This window comes from Oncorhynchus masou, chromosome 3 (assembly GCF_036934945.1).
Source record: "Oncorhynchus masou masou isolate Uvic2021 chromosome 3, UVic_Omas_1.1, whole genome shotgun sequence".
NCBI lineage: Eukaryota > Metazoa > Chordata > Actinopteri > Salmoniformes > Salmonidae > Oncorhynchus > Oncorhynchus masou.
The window spans coordinates 6,078,466-6,097,678 of NC_088214.1; the positions used below are offsets into that span (position 1 = coordinate 6,078,466).

The 19,213-nt window shown below is 42.3% G+C and overlaps 1 protein-coding gene across 3 annotated transcripts; it reads right to left on the reverse strand.

Annotated features, from left to right (window-relative positions):
* Window positions 1-9,047: 9,047 nt before the first annotated feature.
* Window positions 9,048-13,278, reverse strand: capsla (calcyphosine-like a). Of its 3 annotated transcripts, none has more exons than XM_064927138.1 (5): window positions 13,216-13,278; window positions 12,498-12,602; window positions 12,076-12,253; window positions 11,682-11,891; window positions 9,048-10,304 (listed from the first exon to the last, which is right to left on the reverse strand). In XM_064927138.1, the coding sequence occupies exons 2-5, from the start codon at window positions 12,587-12,589 to the stop codon at window positions 10,203-10,205; spliced, it is 582 nt and encodes a 193-aa protein (XP_064783210.1). In that variant the 5' UTR covers window positions 12,590-12,602; window positions 13,216-13,278; the 3' UTR covers window positions 9,048-10,202. The 3 variants fall into 3 exon arrangements, with proteins under 3 accessions (XP_064783210.1, XP_064783219.1, XP_064783228.1); XM_064927147.1 differs by lacking the exon at window positions 13,216-13,278 and adding an exon at window positions 13,160-13,211; XM_064927156.1 differs by lacking the exon at window positions 13,216-13,278 and adding an exon at window positions 13,053-13,116.
* Window positions 13,279-19,213: the final 5,935 nt, after the last annotated feature.

Genomic DNA, 19,213 nt, shown 5'->3' on the forward strand with positions numbered 1-19,213 from the left:
CCCTCAACCAAAACCCAACCCTTCAACCAAAACCCTACCCTTCAACCAAAACCATACCCTTCAACCAAAACCATACCCTTCAACCAAAACCCTACCCTTCAACCAAAACCCTACACCTCAACCAAAACCCCTACCCTTCAACCAAATTATTACCATTCAACCAAAACCCTACCCTACCCTTCAACCAAAACCCTACCCTACCCTTCAACCAAAACCCTACCCTACCCTTCAACCAAAACCCTACCCTTCAACCAAAACCCTACCCTTCAACCAAAACCCTACCCTTCAACCAAAACCCTATCCCTCAACCAAAACCTACCCTTTAACCAAAACCCTACCCCTCAACCAAAACCCTACCCCTCAACCAAAACCCTACCCTTCAACCAAAACCCTACACTTCAACCAAAACTCTACCCTACCCCTCAACCAAAACCTACCCTTCAACCAAATTACTACCCTTCAACCAAAACCCTACCCTTCAACCAAAACCCTACCCTTCAACCAAAACCCTACCCTTCAACCAAAACCCTATCCTTCAACCAAATTATTACCCTTCAACCAAAGCCCTACCATTCAACCAAAACCCTACCCTACTCTTCAACCAAAACCCTACCCTTCAACCAAAACCCTACCCTTCAACCAAAACCCTACCCCTCAACCAAAACCCTACCCCTCCACCAAAACCCTAACCCTCAACCAAAACCCTACCCTACCCTTCAACCAAAACCCTACCCCTCAACCAAATTACTACCCTTCAACCAAAACCCTACCCTTCAACCAAAACCCTATCCTTCAACAGAAACCCTACCCTTCAACCAAACCCTACCCTTCAACAAAAACCCTACCCTTTAACCAAAACCCTACCCTTCAACCAAAACCCTACCCTACCCTTCAACCAAAACCCTACCCTTCAACCAAAACCTTACCCTTCAACCAGAACCCTATCCCTCAACCAAAACCTACCCTTCAACCAAAACCCTACCCTTCAACCAAAACCCTACCCTACCCCTCAACCAAAACCCTACCCTACACTTCAACCAGAACACTACCTTTCAACCAAATTCCCTACCCTTCAACCAAAACCCTACCCCTCAACCAAAACCCTACCCTTCAACCAAATTCCTACCCTTCCCCAAAAGCCTACATTCACCAAAACCCTCCACTTCACCAAAACCTTACCCTGGCCTTCACCAAAAAAACAACAACAGTACACCAAAACCAAACAACAACACCAAAACACAACAACAACAACACCAAAACAACACAACACCAAAACACAACAACAACACCAAAACCCAACAACAACACCAAAACAACACCAAAACAACACCAAAAACAAAACATGAACAAAACACAACAACAACACCAAAACAACACCAACAACACCAAAACCCAACAACAACACCAAAACAACACCAAAACCCAACAACAACATTTGCTTAGTTGAGCGGACGTTTTATTTTCTCTCTTTATCGGCTAAACTAATCCATTTAATTCTTCAGTTGGTGTAAAACTAAAATAATGTCATGCATCCCTATCAGTGGGATGATGTGAAGAGACACCTCAATTTACTTATATTTTTTACTAATTTTAGAGTCTGTGTTTACTAAGGATTATAGAGATTTCAGGTCTCCATAGCAACTCACAGCAACTTCCCACTTCAACCACTGACAGAGGCCAGGGCCCTTTATTAACAAAGTGACTCAGAGTAAGAGTGCTGATCTAGGATCAGATCCCCCCCCGTCTCTGAACTGTGTGAATACAGGTTTTCCGGCATGGCAACCATGGTGTCTGTCACACTACAGTATAAAGTCTATGCAGGTCAGCTGATGTCTATGATGTTGCGATTGTACAGTATACACTGAGTGTACAAAACATTAGGAACACCTTCGTAATATTGAGCTGATACACACTGGAAACTGAAAAACCCAGCAGCGTTGCAGTTCTTGACACAACCAAACAGGTGTGCCTGGCACCTACTACCAAAACCTGTTCAGAGGCACTTAAATATTTTGTCTTGTTCATTCACCCTCAATGGCACACAGACACAATCCATATCTCAATTGTCTCAAGGTTTAAAAATCCTTCTTTAACCCGTCTCCTCCCCTTCATCTACACTGATTGAAATGGATTTAACAGGTGACATTAATAAGGGAGTGTAGTTTTCACCTGGATCCACCTGGTCAGTCTATGTCATGGAAAGAGCACACTATACGTGGTCAGCTGATGTCTATGACGTGGTGATTGGTCACTATATGTGGGTGGGACTGTCAGATGACTAAACCAGGTACCAGGTATATAACACCTCGCATCTCCTGAGTGACATAATTATTCCTATCCTGAAAACCTTTTGCTATGACGACTGTAGACAATACTGAATCACTTAATACACGACACGGCAATAATGATTTCAACACAGTAATACCACAACATCGGCTAATGGACAATATTCATTCTGACTGAGGGAAATGGAAAAGGTATGAAACTAATGAGAATTTCTGGAATGACTGAGCATTATTGTAGATAAAACATTGTTATGGGAGATACGTTGTATATACAGAATTGTGTTGACACCCCTTCAAATTAGTGGATTTGACCATTTCAGCCACACCTGTTGCTGACAGGTATATAAAATTTGAGCATACAGCCATGCAATCTCCATAGACAAACACTGGCAGTAGAATGGCCCTTACTGAAAAGCTCAGTGGCTTTCAATGTGGCACAGTCGAGGTCCAGGTCAACTGTCAGTGTTGTTATTGTGAAGTGGAAACGTTTAGGAGTAAAAATGGCTCAGCTGCAAAGTGGTAGGCCACAAAAGCTCACAGAACAGGACTGCTGAGTGATGAAGAGCGTAAAGAAAACGTCTGTCCTCGGTTGCAACACTCACTGTAGAGTTCCAAACTGCCTCTGGAAGCAAGGTCAGCACAATAACTGTTCGTTGTGAGCCTCATGAAATGGGTTTCAAATCAAATCAAATTGTATTAGTCACATGTGCCGAATACAACAGGTATAACCTTACAGTGAAATGCTGAATACAACAGGTAGACCTTACAGTGAAAGGCTTCCTTACGAGCTCCTAACCAACAATGCAGTTAAAAAAATATATGAAAAAGTAATTAAAGAGCAGCAGTAAAATAACCATAGTGAGATTATGTGCGGGGGCACTGGTTAGTCGAGGTAATTGAGGTAATATGTACATGTAGGTAGAGTTATTAAAGAGTTATCAAAGTGACTATGCATAGATGACAACAATAGAGAGTATTAGTGGTATTAAAGGGGGGGTGGACAATGAAAATAGTCTGGTTCGCCAGACTTGATTTGATGTTCAGGAATCTTATGGCTTGGGGGAGTCGAAGCTGTTCTGGGTTCGAGTCCAGGCTCTGTCGCAGCCGGCCGTGACCGGGAGACCAATGGGGCAGCACACAATTGGCGCAGCGTTGTCCGGGTTAGGGGAGGGTTTGGGTCTATGACTAGGTTGGCTGGAGTCTTTGACCATTTTTAGGGCCTTCCTCTGACACTGCCTGGTATAGAGGTCCTGGATGGCAGGAAGCTTGGCCACAGTGATGTACTGGGCCGTACGCACGACCCTCTGTAATGCATTGTGGTCGGAGGCCGAGCAGTTGCCATACCAGGCAGTGATGTAACCAGTCAGGATGGTGCAGCTGTAGAACATTTTGAGGATCTGAGGACCCATGCCCAATCTCTTCAGTCTCCTGAGGGGGAATAGATTTTGTCGTGCCCTCTTCACGACTGTCTTGGTGTGCTTGGACCATGTTAGTTTGTTGGTGATGTGAACACAAAGGAACTTGAAGCTCCCAACCTGCTCCACTACAGCCCTGTCGATGAGAATGGGGGCGTGCTCGGCCCTCTTTTTCATGTATTCCACAATCATCTCATTTGTCTTGATCACGTTGAGGGAGAGGCTGTTGACCTTGCACCACATGGACAGGTCTCTGACCCCTATATTCTGTCTCGTCATTGTCTGTGAACAGGCCTACCACTGTTGTGTCATCGGCAAACTTAATGATGGTGTTGGAGTCGTGTCTGAGTCATGAGTGAACAGGGAGTACAGAAGAAGACAGAGAGGCCCCTGAGGGGCCCCTGTGTTGAGGATCAGCATGGCGGATGTGTTGTTACCTACCCTCAGCACCTGGGGGCGGCCCGTCAGGAAGTCTAGGATCCAGTTGCAGAGGGAGGTGTTTAGTCCCAGGGTCCTTAGCTTATTGATGAGCTTTGAGGGCACTATGGTGTTGAACGCTGAGCTGCAGTCAATGAATAGCATTCTCACATAGGTGTTCCTTTTGTCCAGATGGGAAAGGGCAGTGTGGAGTGCAATAGAGATTGCATCATCTGTAGATCTGTTGGGGCATATGCAAATTGGATTGGGTCTAGGGTTTCTGGGATAATGGTGTTGATGTGAGCCTTGACCAGCCTTTCAAAGCACTTCATAGCTACAGACGTGAGTGCCACGGGTCGGTAATCATTTAGGCAGGTTTCCTTAGTGTTGATGGGCACAGGGACTATGGTGGTCTGCTTAAAACATGTTGGTATTACAGACTCGGACAGGGAGAGGTTGAAAATGTCAGTGAAGTCACTTGCCAGTTGGTCAGCGCATGTAAGTACACGTTCTGGTAATCCGTCTGGCCCTGCGGCCTTGTGAATGTTGAGCTGTTTAAAGGTCTTACTCACATCGGCTGCAGAGAGCGTGATCACACAGTCTTCCGGAACAGCTGGTGCTCTCATGCATGTTTCAGTGTTATCTGCCTCAAAGCGAGCATAAAAGTAGTTTAGCTCATCTGGTAGGCCTGTGTCACTGGGCAGCTCTCAGCTGTGCTTCCCTTTGTAGTCTGTAATGGTTTGCAAGCCCTGCCACATCCGATGAGAGTCCGAGCCGGTGTAGTACGATTCGATCTTAGTCCTGTATTGATGCTTTGCCTGTTTAATGGTTCGTCGGAGGGCATAGCGGGATATATTATAAGCTTCCAGGTTAGAGTCCCGCTCCTTGAAAGTGGCAGCTCTAGCTTTTAGCTCAGTGCGGATGGTGCCTGGCTTCTGGTTGGGGTATGTACGTATGGTCACTGTGGGGACGACGTCATCGATGCACTTATTGATGAAGCCAATGACTGATGAAGTGTACTCCTCAATGCCATCGGAGGAATCCCGGAGCATATTCCAGTCTGTGCTAGCAAAACAGTCCTGTGGCTTAGCATCTGCTTCCTCTGACCACTTCTTTTATTGATCTAGTCACTAGTGCTTCCTGCTTTAATTTTTGCTTGTAAGCATGAATCAGGAGGATAGAATTATGGTCTGATTTGCCAAATGGAGGGCGAGGGAGAGCTTTGTTCGCATCTCTGTGTGCGGAGTAAAGTTGGTCCTGAGTTTTTTCCCTCTGGTTGCACATTTAACATGCTGATAGAAATTTGGAAAGACGGATTTAAGTTTTCCTGCATTAAAGTCCCCGGCCACTAGGAGCGCCGCGTCTGGGTGAGCGTTTTCCTGTTTGCTTATGGCGGTATACAGCTCATTGAGTGCGGTTTTAGTGCCAGTATCAATCTGTGGTGGAATGTAGACAGCTACGAAAAAAAAACAGATGAAAACTCTCTAGGTAGAAAGTGTGGTTACAGCTTATTATGAGAAACTCTGCCTCAGGCGAGCAAAACCTTGAGACTTCCTTAGATATCGTGCACCAGCTGTTATTTACAAAAATACATAGTCTGCCGCCCCTTGTCTTACCAGACACCGCTGCTCTGTCCTGCGGATACAGCGTATAACCAGCCAGCTGTATGTTGATAGTGTCGTTGTTCAGCCACGACTCTGTGAAGCATAAGATGTTACATGTTTTAATGTCCCGTTGGTAGTTTAATCTTCCGCATAGGTCATCGATTTTATTTTCCAAAGATTGCACATTTGCTAGTAGAATGGAAGGCAGTGTTTCCGTGGCCGAGCAGCCACACACAAGCAGAGGATCAACATGAGCAATGCCAAGCTTCGGCTGGTGTGGTGTAAAGCTCGCCGCCATTGGACACTGGAGCAGTGGAAATGTGTTCTCTGAGGTGATGAATCACGCTTCATCATCTGGCAGTCCGACGGACGAATATGGGTTTGGAGGGTACCAGGAATACACTACCTGCCCGAATGCATAGTGCCATCTGTAAAGTTTGGTGGAGGAGGAATAATGGTCTGGGGCTGTTTTTCATGATTCAGGCTCCTTGGTTCCAGTAAAGGGAAATCTTAACAGCATACAATGGCATTCTAGGTGATTCTGTGCTTCCAACTTTGTGGCAACAGTTTGGGGTCGGGCCCTTTCCTGTTTCAGCATGACAACGCCCCAGTGCACAAAGCGAGGTCCATACAGAAATGGTTTGTCAAGATCGGTTTGTAAGAACTTAACTGGCCTGCACAGAGGGACCTCATCCCCGTCGAACGCCTTTGGGATTAATTGGAACACCGACTGCGAACCGCCCCTAATCGCCCAGCATCAGTGCCCGACCTCACTAATGCTCTTGTGGCTGAATGGAAGCAAGTCCACCCGGTATGTTCCAACATCTAATGGAAAGCCTTCACAGAAGAGTGTAGGCTGTTATAGCAGCAATGTTCCAACATCTAATGGAAAGCCTTCACAGAAGAGTGGAGGCTGTTATAGCAGCAATGTTCCAACATCTAGTGGAAAGCCTTCCCAGAAGAGAGGAGGCTGTTATAGCAGCAATGTTCCAACATCTAGTGGAAAGCCTTCCCAGAAGAGTGTAGGCTGTTATAGCAGCAATGTTCCAACATCTAGTGGAAAGCCTTCCCAGAAGAGTGGAGGCTGTTATAGCAGCATTGTTCCAACATCTAGTGGAAAGCCTTCCCCAGAAGAGTGGAGGCTGTTATAGCAGCAATGTTCCAACATCTAGTGGAAAGCCTTCCCAGAAGAGTGGAGGCTGTTATAGCAGAAAAGAGGGAACCAACTCCATATTAATGCCCATAATATTGGAATAACATTTTTGACAAGCAGGTGTCCACATACACTACATGACAAAATGTATCTCAATGCATTTATTTTAATGTTGTTGTTGTTTTGTTTTTGTTTTATCTTTATTTAAATAGGCAAGTCAGTTAAAAGAACAGATTCTTATTTACAATGACAGATTTTTACCATGTGAGCTCAGGTATTTGATCTAGCAACCTTTCAGTTACTGGCTTAACACTCTAACCACTAGGCTACCCGTCGCCCCAATCAGGATGTTGTATAGAGGGATGTTATAGAAACAGGTAAAGGAGGTGACTCTGCTAATTCCTAAAAGGTTGCCTTTTTAATTCAGCCTGTACATGTTCTAGAAAAGCAATTAGCCTGCATGGAAGATTGATGTTTGGATATATTTACGCAACAAACTCTCCCCATTTACCATTTAAAAATGCTCTACAGTTAGTTTTTCTTGGGCTGGGATACATGCAATGGTTTGACTTGATCAATTGTGACTGAAGTATAAAAACAACATTCTCTGACACAGATAATTAGCTTTTTATTTGATGACTGCAATGAAAATGTAGGGCACATTCTCAATGAAATGTGGGGCACATTCTCAATGAAATGTAGGGCACATTCTCAATGAAATGTAGGAAATGTAACATTCTCAATGAAATGTAGGGCACATTCTCAATGAAATGTGGGGCACATTCTCAATGAAATGTAGGGAACATCTTCTCAATGAAATGTAGGGCACATTCTCAATGAAATGTAGGGCACATTCTCAATGAAATGTAGGGCACATTCTCAATGAAATGTAGGGCACATTCTCAATGAAATGTAGGGGCACATTCTCAATGAAATTGACAGATGATTTTGTACAGAGCAAATCTATAAATTTGAGCTTTTACCAACAGAAGTGAAAATGTAAATTTTTGAATGGTTAAATTAGGCCTACATTGATTTCAAGTGCACTTTTTCATTGCGTTGTCTTTGTCGCTTATTAGCCTACCTTCTTTTTCAAGTTGTCAAATCAATACTCTACATTTCATTGAGAATGTACCCTACATTTCATTGAGAATGTACCCTACATTTCATTGAGAATGTACCCTACATTTCATTGAGAATGTGAACCTTCTTTTTCATGTTAAAGAAGTTTGTGGCTTTTGTCAAATCAATATTTTTTTGGTGGTTTTGAAAATTATGAGCGAAAACATTGTTAGGCCCAGTCCAATTTCCATCAAAATGCACTCGTTCTATGCTTAATTGTAAAGCAGGCCCCTGCATTCATTAAACACTATGATTTTTCAATATTGGTCAAATAGCACCTACAAAATTAAACTGTATAGGCCTGCAAAAATACATGATAAAGCATGAATAAAGAATGAATACTTACGTGTGAAACTCCGTGTTCTGTAGCATAGCTTCCAGAGTTTCGTTTTTCAGTTTTTAGAGAACAGAATGGCCAGAAAACCCAAGTAGAATCCATGTTTCATTTGTCTCCAGAAAGATCCTGATTATTAAATCGATAAATTACTTCAATTACACGTTACAGAGACTGAAAATGGCGCCTGTTATGTTGCGAGGCCGAATCCAGAGGTTATCGTTTAAAAGTGACTCCCGGATGAATGCCAGTTGTCAAATCCCCTGATGTTAGGCATTTTGAACCGCACTTCATTCGGTGCTACAGGGTCAAAGCCCGCCTACGGACTCACCCAAAACACCCTTCCTTTCCATTTGATTACTACAAAATGTCAGTCCTGATAAAACTTCAAATAGCCACAAAAAGCGCACGGTTGTAATTCATGCGTGTTCCTGAGCCGTTGCGCTGAGAGTGGAAGGTCCTAAAACCTCCGTTTGCCCTTGAGCTGCTGAGCGGCTGGCCCGGGCAGGATGGGAGCGACGCATGACCAGGGGATTAGGCTACGGCTGGCCCATGTCATCTCACATTCAAAAGTTATCAGGATTTGGGAAGCAATACCTTTTTTAACCTCTCAATTGAGTCATCTGAAACAATTTGTGAGGCAACAGGAAATATGTTTAATTTCACTGCACGACATTTTACACAGAGCCTGCAAAAATAGAAAACAGAATGCAAAAACGTGTTTGCAAAAATGTGTTTAATCCTGAATCAATTTTTTCACGCACCGGTAGATATGAAATCTACTTTCTCAGAACTATTTACAGGTACATGTGGGAATGCGCATGCGCATGCTATTATACCTGTAGGCCTATTGGAATTAAATAATAAACGTTGCCCTGTTGCTCCCTCTGCCGGCACTACAGGCAAACGCCGGGCTGATTGTCAATTACATTTCAGTGCCATTGACAGCTCCCTGAATTGCAAACTTGACATATCGCCTAATTGTCCACAGTTAATTAAAGCGCAGAAAACTAGCAATGACGACCTTGGGCTTTTAAACCATAATAACAAATTATAACAGTGCATATGCAATCATAATTCAATTTCACGCTTAGGCGGTTTTGGACCTCTGAGTTGAATGCACTCGATTACAAAAGAGTGTGGGGATTCTCCGTCTATTGCTTTTGCTATGCATAGTAGCTATGGTTATTAGCCTAGCACATAACTTGGATCCACATATACTGTACTTGTGCAGGTAGATAAGGCATTTAAAGAAACACTCATTGTGCTACCGATGTCAACTACGTTGAAGCATCCATTATATCGATTTATTACATTATTCTGGTGAGCAAGAGTTTATTTAGTCTTCCCATGAAACATAGCTTCTCATTTCTCATTATATCTAATTATAGACAAGCTGACTAACAAATAGCTGAAGGCCAGTCAAATTCTTCCAACCCGATCTCGAGAAACCATTTCTGTATGGACCTCGCTACTAGCTTCAGCACACGGTGGTCCCGATCTGTGAGTTTATGTGCAGGTAGATAAGGCATTTAAAGGAACACTCATTGTGCTACGAGAAAGGTATTCTATTTGGCAAACATTTGCATTATTACGATGTAGCTTAAACCATAAGAGGGATCTTAACAAGACAAAGCAATATGGCACAAAGGAACGTGATTAATATGTGTAATATATATAAATCATTCAGTAGAAATCGGCTCTATCTGTCCATTTAAAGCTATTCTGTTCCATTGAAAAACTATAAACTAGCATTTTTTCTATTTTCTCACATGTACACATACATAAGTTCTACATGAATGCAAAGGTGCCTTTTTATGATTAGCCAAATATGTTAGTAGAATACACATAGATGTAGATAGCCAGCGGTGCCTACAGCTTCCAGGCATTCTGCATCATCGTAACAAAGTATCCGTCGCTGTCAATAGAGGCACTCACTCCACTGTAGTAGTTCATGAACTCCTCCTGAGTTACCTAAAGGAGAAGGACAAGACAACTCATTTACAAAATATACAAAACCAGCCAAGAATATCTGCTCCTTCCTTGTGTACATAAAAAGTTGTGTATAATTTTATATATATATATATTTTTAAACCTTTTTTTTTTGTTTGTTTAATGTAATATCAGCTACAATTCATTAGCCTGAAATACAGGGCCTGTTTGCATAAAACATCTTAAGTGTCTCCCTTTAGGAATAATTTCCCTTTACCTAAGGGAATCGTTTAAGGGGGTTGAACAGAGCCAATGGAAACATAAGGTCATAATTTAAGGGTTTTATGGGTAGTTTGAAGGCAGGTAAGGCAGAGCCTCTGGTTACCGCGGAGATTACTTGATTCACTGTTCCAAGCCAGGACAAACACATTTATTTAGAACATAATAACACATATTTATTTTAGTTACTTTTTTTGCTCTCAACTTGTTGCTATTACTTTTTAGCATGTCAAGCTAACTTAGAGAGTAGGTAGCTAGCTGGTCAGCTAGCATGTCAAGCTAACTTTGAGAGTAGGTAGCTATTGGTGTTATTCTTCAGTAACAAACTCCAAAGCAAATCAGGGGGAGAAAAATAGGTTTATTTGAGAAGGACAAATCAAGATATTATGCTGGGAGGTAGATGTTCAGATGTTCAGTCTCCCCTGTCCTCAGCTTTTCCCCCAAATCAAAAGGAACAGGATGCCATTTATAACCCCACTCCCTAGCCTGGGGTTGACCAATCAGAAGTCCTTGCAGTACAACTTGGCCAATGGCCAAATAACAAGTATCCTGCCCCCGACTTAATGTACAGAACATAGCACACGTAGCTCTGAGTTCAGGATTGACATTCCACAGATTCTAAACAGCTGTTGAACTGAGACCCAACTCCTATTTACAATTCCCTATTGACCATTAGTACTATATTTAGTTTAGTACTCTCGTCCTCTCAAAATCTGCGTTGTGTATTTATCTTCAAAATACTCTTATAGACCTCATGGGCACCCTTAACTTTTTCCACTTCATTTAAGGGAGAAATTAACCTTAAAATGTTTTGTGCATCTGACTTAATAAAGTTAAGGAAACTTTAAGTGAAAAGATAAGGGGGGGATTAACTTAAGATGTTTTATGAAACTGGGCCCAGACCGGTTTTGTGATAACATTCCACTCCTTGTACTCCGTGCCTCAGATATGACATTGTCTGTTCTCCTCAGTTCTCTTGGAGCTGATTGTTGACAGAATGTTCACATTTGAAGATTGGAGAAAGGCCAGACTGTTTGGCATGACAAGGAGTGGCAAGGAGTGTGGAATGTTAGCACAAATAGATTGGTACCCAGGCTAGCGGATTCGTCATTCCAGTAAACGGACAAATGTATTTATTACCTTGCCGTCTTTGTCGTTGGGGGAATCAAAGCTGCTGAGGAAAGTTAGGAAGACCTGTTCCTCTGTCCACTCCCCACTCTTATATTTGGGGTGTTGTGAGCAGTTGTAGACCCCCCTCAGGTCCTCCACAGTCACCACCCCGTCCCCTGTCCGGTCTAACTTCTTAAAGGCCTGGCCGATCACAGAGATCCTGGCACTGGACATGGGAGGCTGAAGGAAACACAAACACATGAAAACAGCAATATACATCACTGCACCTTTATCATGCAAATATTAGATGTACTTTGGCTTGTTCAAATACTATTATTATGAGAGAACCATTATTCTACACTGTCCATAATCAATAAATGTGCATAATCAATTCGTTTTTAGTGTCACTACTCTGTAATTATACCCTCAGATTCTCCAGAAACTCGTTGAAGTTGATGCTGCCACTGCCGTCCTTGTCACACAGTGTGAAGATCTGCCGGGCCTCCTCTCTGCTCACCACCACACCATAGTCCGCCAGTCCTTTAATAAACTCCTGCAGGTCCAGAGACCTACTGCCATCGTCGTCCATGATGCGGAACGTCCTGTATGGACAGGGGAGGAAGAGGGAGGATGTGGAGGGATTAATCACCTGTCTCTGGATATCTATGGAAATGTAATAATCAATTATGAATCAGTTATTATGAATTATTATTGGCCTTTTTGCATGCAGACTATTTTCACTTGTGAGTGAATATCATAATACCATAAGAAAGCGTTATTGTAAAGTTACAAAAAATGAATTGTTGTTGATGTTTTGCTTTTTATATTTTAATTAGTTGCTCTTACCTTGCCAGTCCCTTGATGCCAGCCACTCCCCTGGCCAGACATTGCTGTCTCAGTACCTCCAGTGGGTCTGTGGCCTTGGTGTCTGAGGCCATGTCTTCTGTGTTACTGTGAAATATGGAGTAAAATACTCCATCTGCTTAGTTAATTTGTATTCAGATGTAGGTTAAACTTTTTTTAGGTTAAACTTTATGAATTGTAACAGAGGAAGTATAATGAGCAAGCAAGGAGAAAAAAGAGAGTTGAACTATGCTACACTCCTCCCCTAAAAACCTGTTACTAGAATACACCCCTCCCCTAGAGACGTGTCACTAGGCTACACCCCTCCCCTAGAGACCTGTTACTATGTACATGTGCACCAAGCCATCACAAGTCAGTTCAATAGTCAATTAATCATTAACCATCATAATTGCAGATATGTTCATATTGCAATTGCATTAGGTATTTTAGTGTTCATATCAAGTATCATATACAAAATGTCTCCTTAATTTGCTTAATTTACACCACTTTCATAAAAGAAAAACGAGTCATTACTCCTGTTGTCTAGGCAACACTTACACAACAACCACAACGTTTTTTCCAATGCCATAACTTCAAACCACTATCTATCCAAAAATAATGAAACTAACATACCACAACTAAGCAATAATGAAGTATACGATTACCCAACAAAAATGGTACTTGTTGCAAGTGTTCGCGTGTGAAGAGAAAGTGGTCTCACCTGGTGTTCTTGTCACCTGTTCCACTCTAGTGTGCCCGTGCGTAATGTAATGTTGGTATGAATAGCGCACACCTCCTCCTCCTCTCTTTACCGTACACTTCAGACCAGCGGCCCAATCGTGTCATTACCAGTAACGACTGTATGATCATTTTCGATTTTCGCGGTAAGGAAGGCGGTAAAGATGTACAAAGGGAAAATCAATCGAATAGTAGAGCATTAAAAAAAATGTTTTAAAAAATGGTGTCCCAAAATGGCACCCTATTCTCTATATAGTGCACGACACCTGTAATGTTATGATAGTGAGATAATTGTAAGCAGTAGAAGGCCTAGAATGGGTCATAGGTTTCAGGTGTGATGTTGAAAACGCTGGGATGGATGATTCCGGACCACGTCTGAAAAAGTAGATACATTATTTGGGACAGAAGTGGGGTAATACGTTGTCAGAAAAACATTATACGTGGTGGAAAAGGACATCTATTGTATTGTAACGACCCTTGAAAGGAGGGAGTAGTGTAACAACCCTGGGTTTATGAGCGCGGATATCGCATCTTCCGTTTGAGACCTGCTCCCTGCTGTTTCATTACGACAATTAAGTCGTTTTGGGGGGGAATTTGTACTTTACCATTGATATTTTTTGAAAATGTTTACTTTTACTTCACTATTGAAGACAATATGTACTTTTTTACTTCCATACATTTTCCATGACACCAAAAAGCACTCGTTACATGTTGAATGCTCAGGCAGGACGGAAATATGGTCCAATTCACACACCTATCAATTAGAGCTCTTCACAGGTCCACCTGAACCCGAATATACGAGATCCAACCAGTGACCAGAGCGGTTCTGGGATACAAAATTCTAAAAAATTCCCTCGTGCTGGGTCTGGTCCTGTTTGATTGTCAATCGGATCTATGTACTGTGACTACAACTGGTGGACCCGAATAGACCTATCCACAGCTCTACATAGTCTATAGCATATTTTATTTTTTACTTATAAAAGCCCTAGTGTAACGGATGTGAAACGGCTAGCTTAGTTAACGGTGCGCGCTAAATAGCGTTTCAATCGGTGACATCACTTACTCTGAGACCTTGAAGTAGTAGTTCCCCTTGCTCTGCAATGGCCCCGGATTTTGTGGAGCGATGGGTAATGACGCTTCGAGGGGTGACTGTTGTTGATTGTGTGCAGTGGATCCCTGGTTCGCGCCCGGGTATGGGCGAGGGGACGGTCTAAAGTTATACTGTTACACTAGCCAACATATAAATAACTATTCGTTAACCAGAAGAGCAACTTGGCTGATAAAAAATTTTTTTTGTTACTCGGGTCGCTTAGATATGGTTCTAGTCCAGATTTGATAGTCCTCATGTCCGTTCAGGTTGGACCCGAGAAGACCTCTACTACCAATATAACGCGTTGTCATCCTTACTGCCTCTGACCTGGCGGATTCTCGAAACACAAATCCAGCTTTTGCAAGTGATTGAGTGTTGGAGTGTGCCCCTTGCTGTTCATAAATAAAGAAAAACAAGAAAACGGGGCTGTATGGTTTGTTTAATACAAGGAATTTGATGTATAGCATTTACTTTTACTCAAGTATGATAATTGAGTACCCTTTTCCACCACTGTGACTGTACTTAAGTACATTTTAAAACCATATTACTTGTAGACTTTTCTCAAGTAGTATTTCACTGGGTGACTTTCTCTTTTAATGGAGTCATTTTCTATTAGGGAACCTACTTTTACTCAAGACAATTGAGTACTTTTTCCACCACTGGGAATTTGCAAAGCAGCTGGTTAACACCATTAAATCCATGTAGGGTAATATAAACAAGAAGGAGAAAACTAAATTGTGTGTTTAGAAATGAGGGAACTAAATAATGATGATGGAACTCTTTGAAATAGATATTAGATTTATGTAGCAGTCAGTATGTTAGATTAAAAAAACATTTTGGCACAGTTGCTCAACAAATGGGTAAGCTGCTATGTCTACTAGATAAATATTCTTCAAACCATCATTTACTTCCAAATAAATACACAGACAGAATCAGACGCCAGAGATTTCCCAGGTCAGGTAAACCTCATGGCCTTATACAGCGCCATTCGGAAAGTATTCAGACCCCTTGACTTTCCCCCACATTTTGTTACATTACAGCCTTATTCTAAAAGGGATTAAATAAATGTTTTTTTTTCTCAGCAATCTACACACAATACCCAATAATGGCAAAGTGAAAACAGGTTGTTAGATATTTACAAATAAAATATAAAATTCAAACATAAATACCTTATTTACCTAAGTATTCAGACCCTTTGTTATGAGACTAGAAATTGAGCTCAGGTGCGTCCTGTTTCCCTTGATCATCCTTGAGATGTTTCTACAACTTGATTGGAGTCCACCTGTGGTAAATTCAATTGATTTGGACATGATTTGGAAAGGCACACACCTGTCTATATAAGGTCCCACAATTGACAATGCATGTCAGAGCAAAAACCAAGCCATGAGTTCAAAGGAATTGTGCGTAGAGCTCCGAGACAGGATTGTGTCGATGCACAGATCTGGGGAAGGGTACGAAAACATTTCTGCAGCATTAAAGGTCCCCTAGAACACAGTGGCCTCAATCATTATTAAATGGAAGAAGTTGGAACCACCAAGACTCTTCCTAGAGCTGGCCACCCAGCCAAACTGACCAATCAGGGGACAAGGGCCTTGGTCAGGGAGGTGACCAAGAATTCGATGGTCACTCTGACAGAGCTCTAGAGTTCCCCAGTAGAGATGGATGAACTTTCCAGAAGGACAACCAGAGATGGTTGTCCTTCTGGAAAGTTCATCCAGAGATGCAGCACTCCACCAATGAGGCCTTTATGGTAGAGTGGCCAGACAGAAGCCACTCCTCAGTAAAAGGCACATGACAGCCCAAAATGCACCTAAAGACTCTCAGAACATGAGAAACAAGATTCTCTGGTCTGATGACACCAAGATTGAACACTTTGGCATGTCTGGAGGAAACCTGGCACCATCCCTATGGTGAAGCATGGTGATGGCAGCATCACGCTGTGGGGATGTTTTTCAGCGGCAGGGACTGGGAGACTAGTCAGGATTGAGGGTAAGATGAACGGAGCAAAGTACAGAGAGATCCTTGATGAAAACCTGCTCAAGAGCGCTCAGGATCTCAGACTGGGGCGAAGGTTCACCTTCCAGCAGGATAACGACCCTAAGCACACAGCCAAAAAAATGCAGGAGAGACTTTGGGACAAGTCTCTGATTGTCCTTGAGTGGCCTACTCAGAGCCGGGACATGAACCAGATCGAACATCTCTGGAGAGACCTGAAAATAGCTGTGCAGCAACGCTCCCCATCCAAACTGACAGAACTTGAGAGGATCTGCAGAGAAGAATGAGAGACTCTCCAAATACATTTGTGCCAAGCTTGTAGCGTCATACCCAAGAAGACTCAAGGCTGTAATCGCTGCCAAAGGTGCTAAAACAAAGTACTGAGTAAAGGGTTTGAATACTTATGTAAATGTGATATGTTTTGCTAATTTATAAAAAATAAAAAAAATAAAAAACATCTAAAAACCTTTTTGCTTTGTCATTATGGGTTATTGTGTGTAAATTGATGAGGGGGGGGGGAACAATTGAATCCATTTTTAGAATAAGGCCTCTAATGTAGCAAAATGTGGAAAAAGTCATTCTGAATACTTTCAGATTAACATATTGATTCGTTTTCTATGTCTTCATACAAAATGACACCCTTAATAGTGCACTACTTTTGAACAGGGCCCATAGGGTCTATAAACTTATTGTTCACATTAATCAGGGATGTGAATTATATAATGGATTATATATTTAAAAGGTTATATATTTCTTTCAGCACTTTAAAGTTTAAGAATATTCTGTAATTATGTAACCTGTAATCTGAAACCACAGCAATAAAATCAAACAGTGAGTTCTTACATAATGTATTGGCAAACGCTTAGGAGGACATTATGTCAGTGAATTACTGATCGTGATTGTGTTTGGAGAAAGTTATTTTTTGAAGAGTACTAGATAAAAGCCTCGAATGGAAATAACAAAGATATAATGCTTGTGTTTTTGCTGGAACACCCTTAGACAAAAATGCCACAGAACATCTCATAATTTTTAGAGAAGATAAGACGGCAGACATTTTGTGATATCTAGACGGCAGACATTTTGTGATATCTAAGCGCCAGACATTTTGTGATATCTAGACGGCAGACATTTTGTGATATCTAGACGGCAGACATTTTGTGATATCTAGACGGCAGACATTTTGTGATATCTAGACGGCAGACATTTTGTGATATCTAGACGGCAGATATTTTGTGATATCTCCATGGAGGTTTGTATGCAGTTGGAAGGGAAGGGAAGTTGTTTGATAATGGTCCAGTAAAGGTCCTTGATCAATATTTTGAATGAAACATTTATCATTCCTTTCTGATTTCAAAAACAGAAGAGTTTCTCTCTATTGATCATGCCACATACTCTGTTCTAGTGACTCCACACTCAGTTCTAGTGACTGGGTCCATCACTCAGTAACCGGGTACTGTTCTAGTGACCGGGTCCATACTCAGTACTGTTCTAGTGACCGGGTCCACACTCAGTACTGTTCTAGTGACCGGGTCCATACTCAGTACTGTTCTAGTGACCCACACTCAGTACTGTTCTAGTGACCGGGTCCATACTCAGTACTGTTCTAGTGACCGGGTCCATACTCAGTACTGTTCTAGTGACTCCACACTCAGTACTGTTCTAGTGACCGGGTCCACACTCAGTACTGTTCTAGTGACCGGGTCCATACTCAGTACTGTTCTAGTATACTCAGTACTGTTCTAGTGACCGGATCCACACTCAGTACTGTTCTAGTGACCGGGCCCACACTCAGTACTGTTCTAGTGACCGGGTCCATACTCAGTACTGTTCTAGTGACTGGGTCCATACTCAGTACTGTTCTAGTGACCGGGTCCACACTCAGTACTGTTCTAGTGACCGGGTCCACACTCAGTACTCTAGTGACCGGGTCCACACTCAGTACTGTTCTACCCACACTCAGTACTGTTCTAGTGACCACACTCAGTACTGTTCTAGTGACCGGGTCCACACTCAGTACTGTTCTAGTGACCGGGTCCATACTCAGTACTACAGGTGTGTTGCCCTCAACCAGTTCCATACAAATAGCCCGAGGCTAGTACTTTTTAAATATACCCATGTAGCCCACTGGCTAGCTATTTTTTTCTATTAAAATATCCCATTGCACAGATTTTGGACCTTGTGAAGTAAAAATGCCAGAGTCTATAAGCTCAAGCTGATCGGTACACAACATCCTTGAATTCCATCCCTGAATACATCCACACAGATTCATATTCAGAGACGTCATCCTGTTGCTCCAGCTTCCCGTACCCAGTATCCATGGACCCCGGAAAGTCAGACGATATTTAAATGTCACTTATATTTTTTTAATTATTCTTAATTTATTGACTTCTGTCTCTTTATTATGTCGCATCGCCGAGAATGAATCTACAAGTAAGCATTTCATTGCGTGCACATGACAAAATGAACTAGACCTGACGTGATATCCCAGAAGGCATTGGTGCTCCTTCTAATAGAACATGGAGATCCTGCAGCTCCAACGCCACCTGAGGGCAGACTCACATTCCATGAGGTGAAAGGTTCACAACCTTGCAGATAGGAATGGAATCCACAGAGCTGATCGCAGTCCCTATATTCCATGTGACAGACAATCACATCTATCTGAATGTTCGCCAACATGTCGCCCTCCTGTTATTGGCCCAAAGTCAAAAGTTCATCCACAGACATCATCCTGTTTTCGCTGTAATCCGGTATCCGTGGGTAATATCCATGTATCCAACCGAAATACATGTACATAACAATTAATTCTGTTCTCTATGATAGAGCATATTGTTGTTTAATTTTAATGCTGGGTCCTCCTGAACGCTGCCTTCGAAACAAGACGGATAAAAGAAAACTC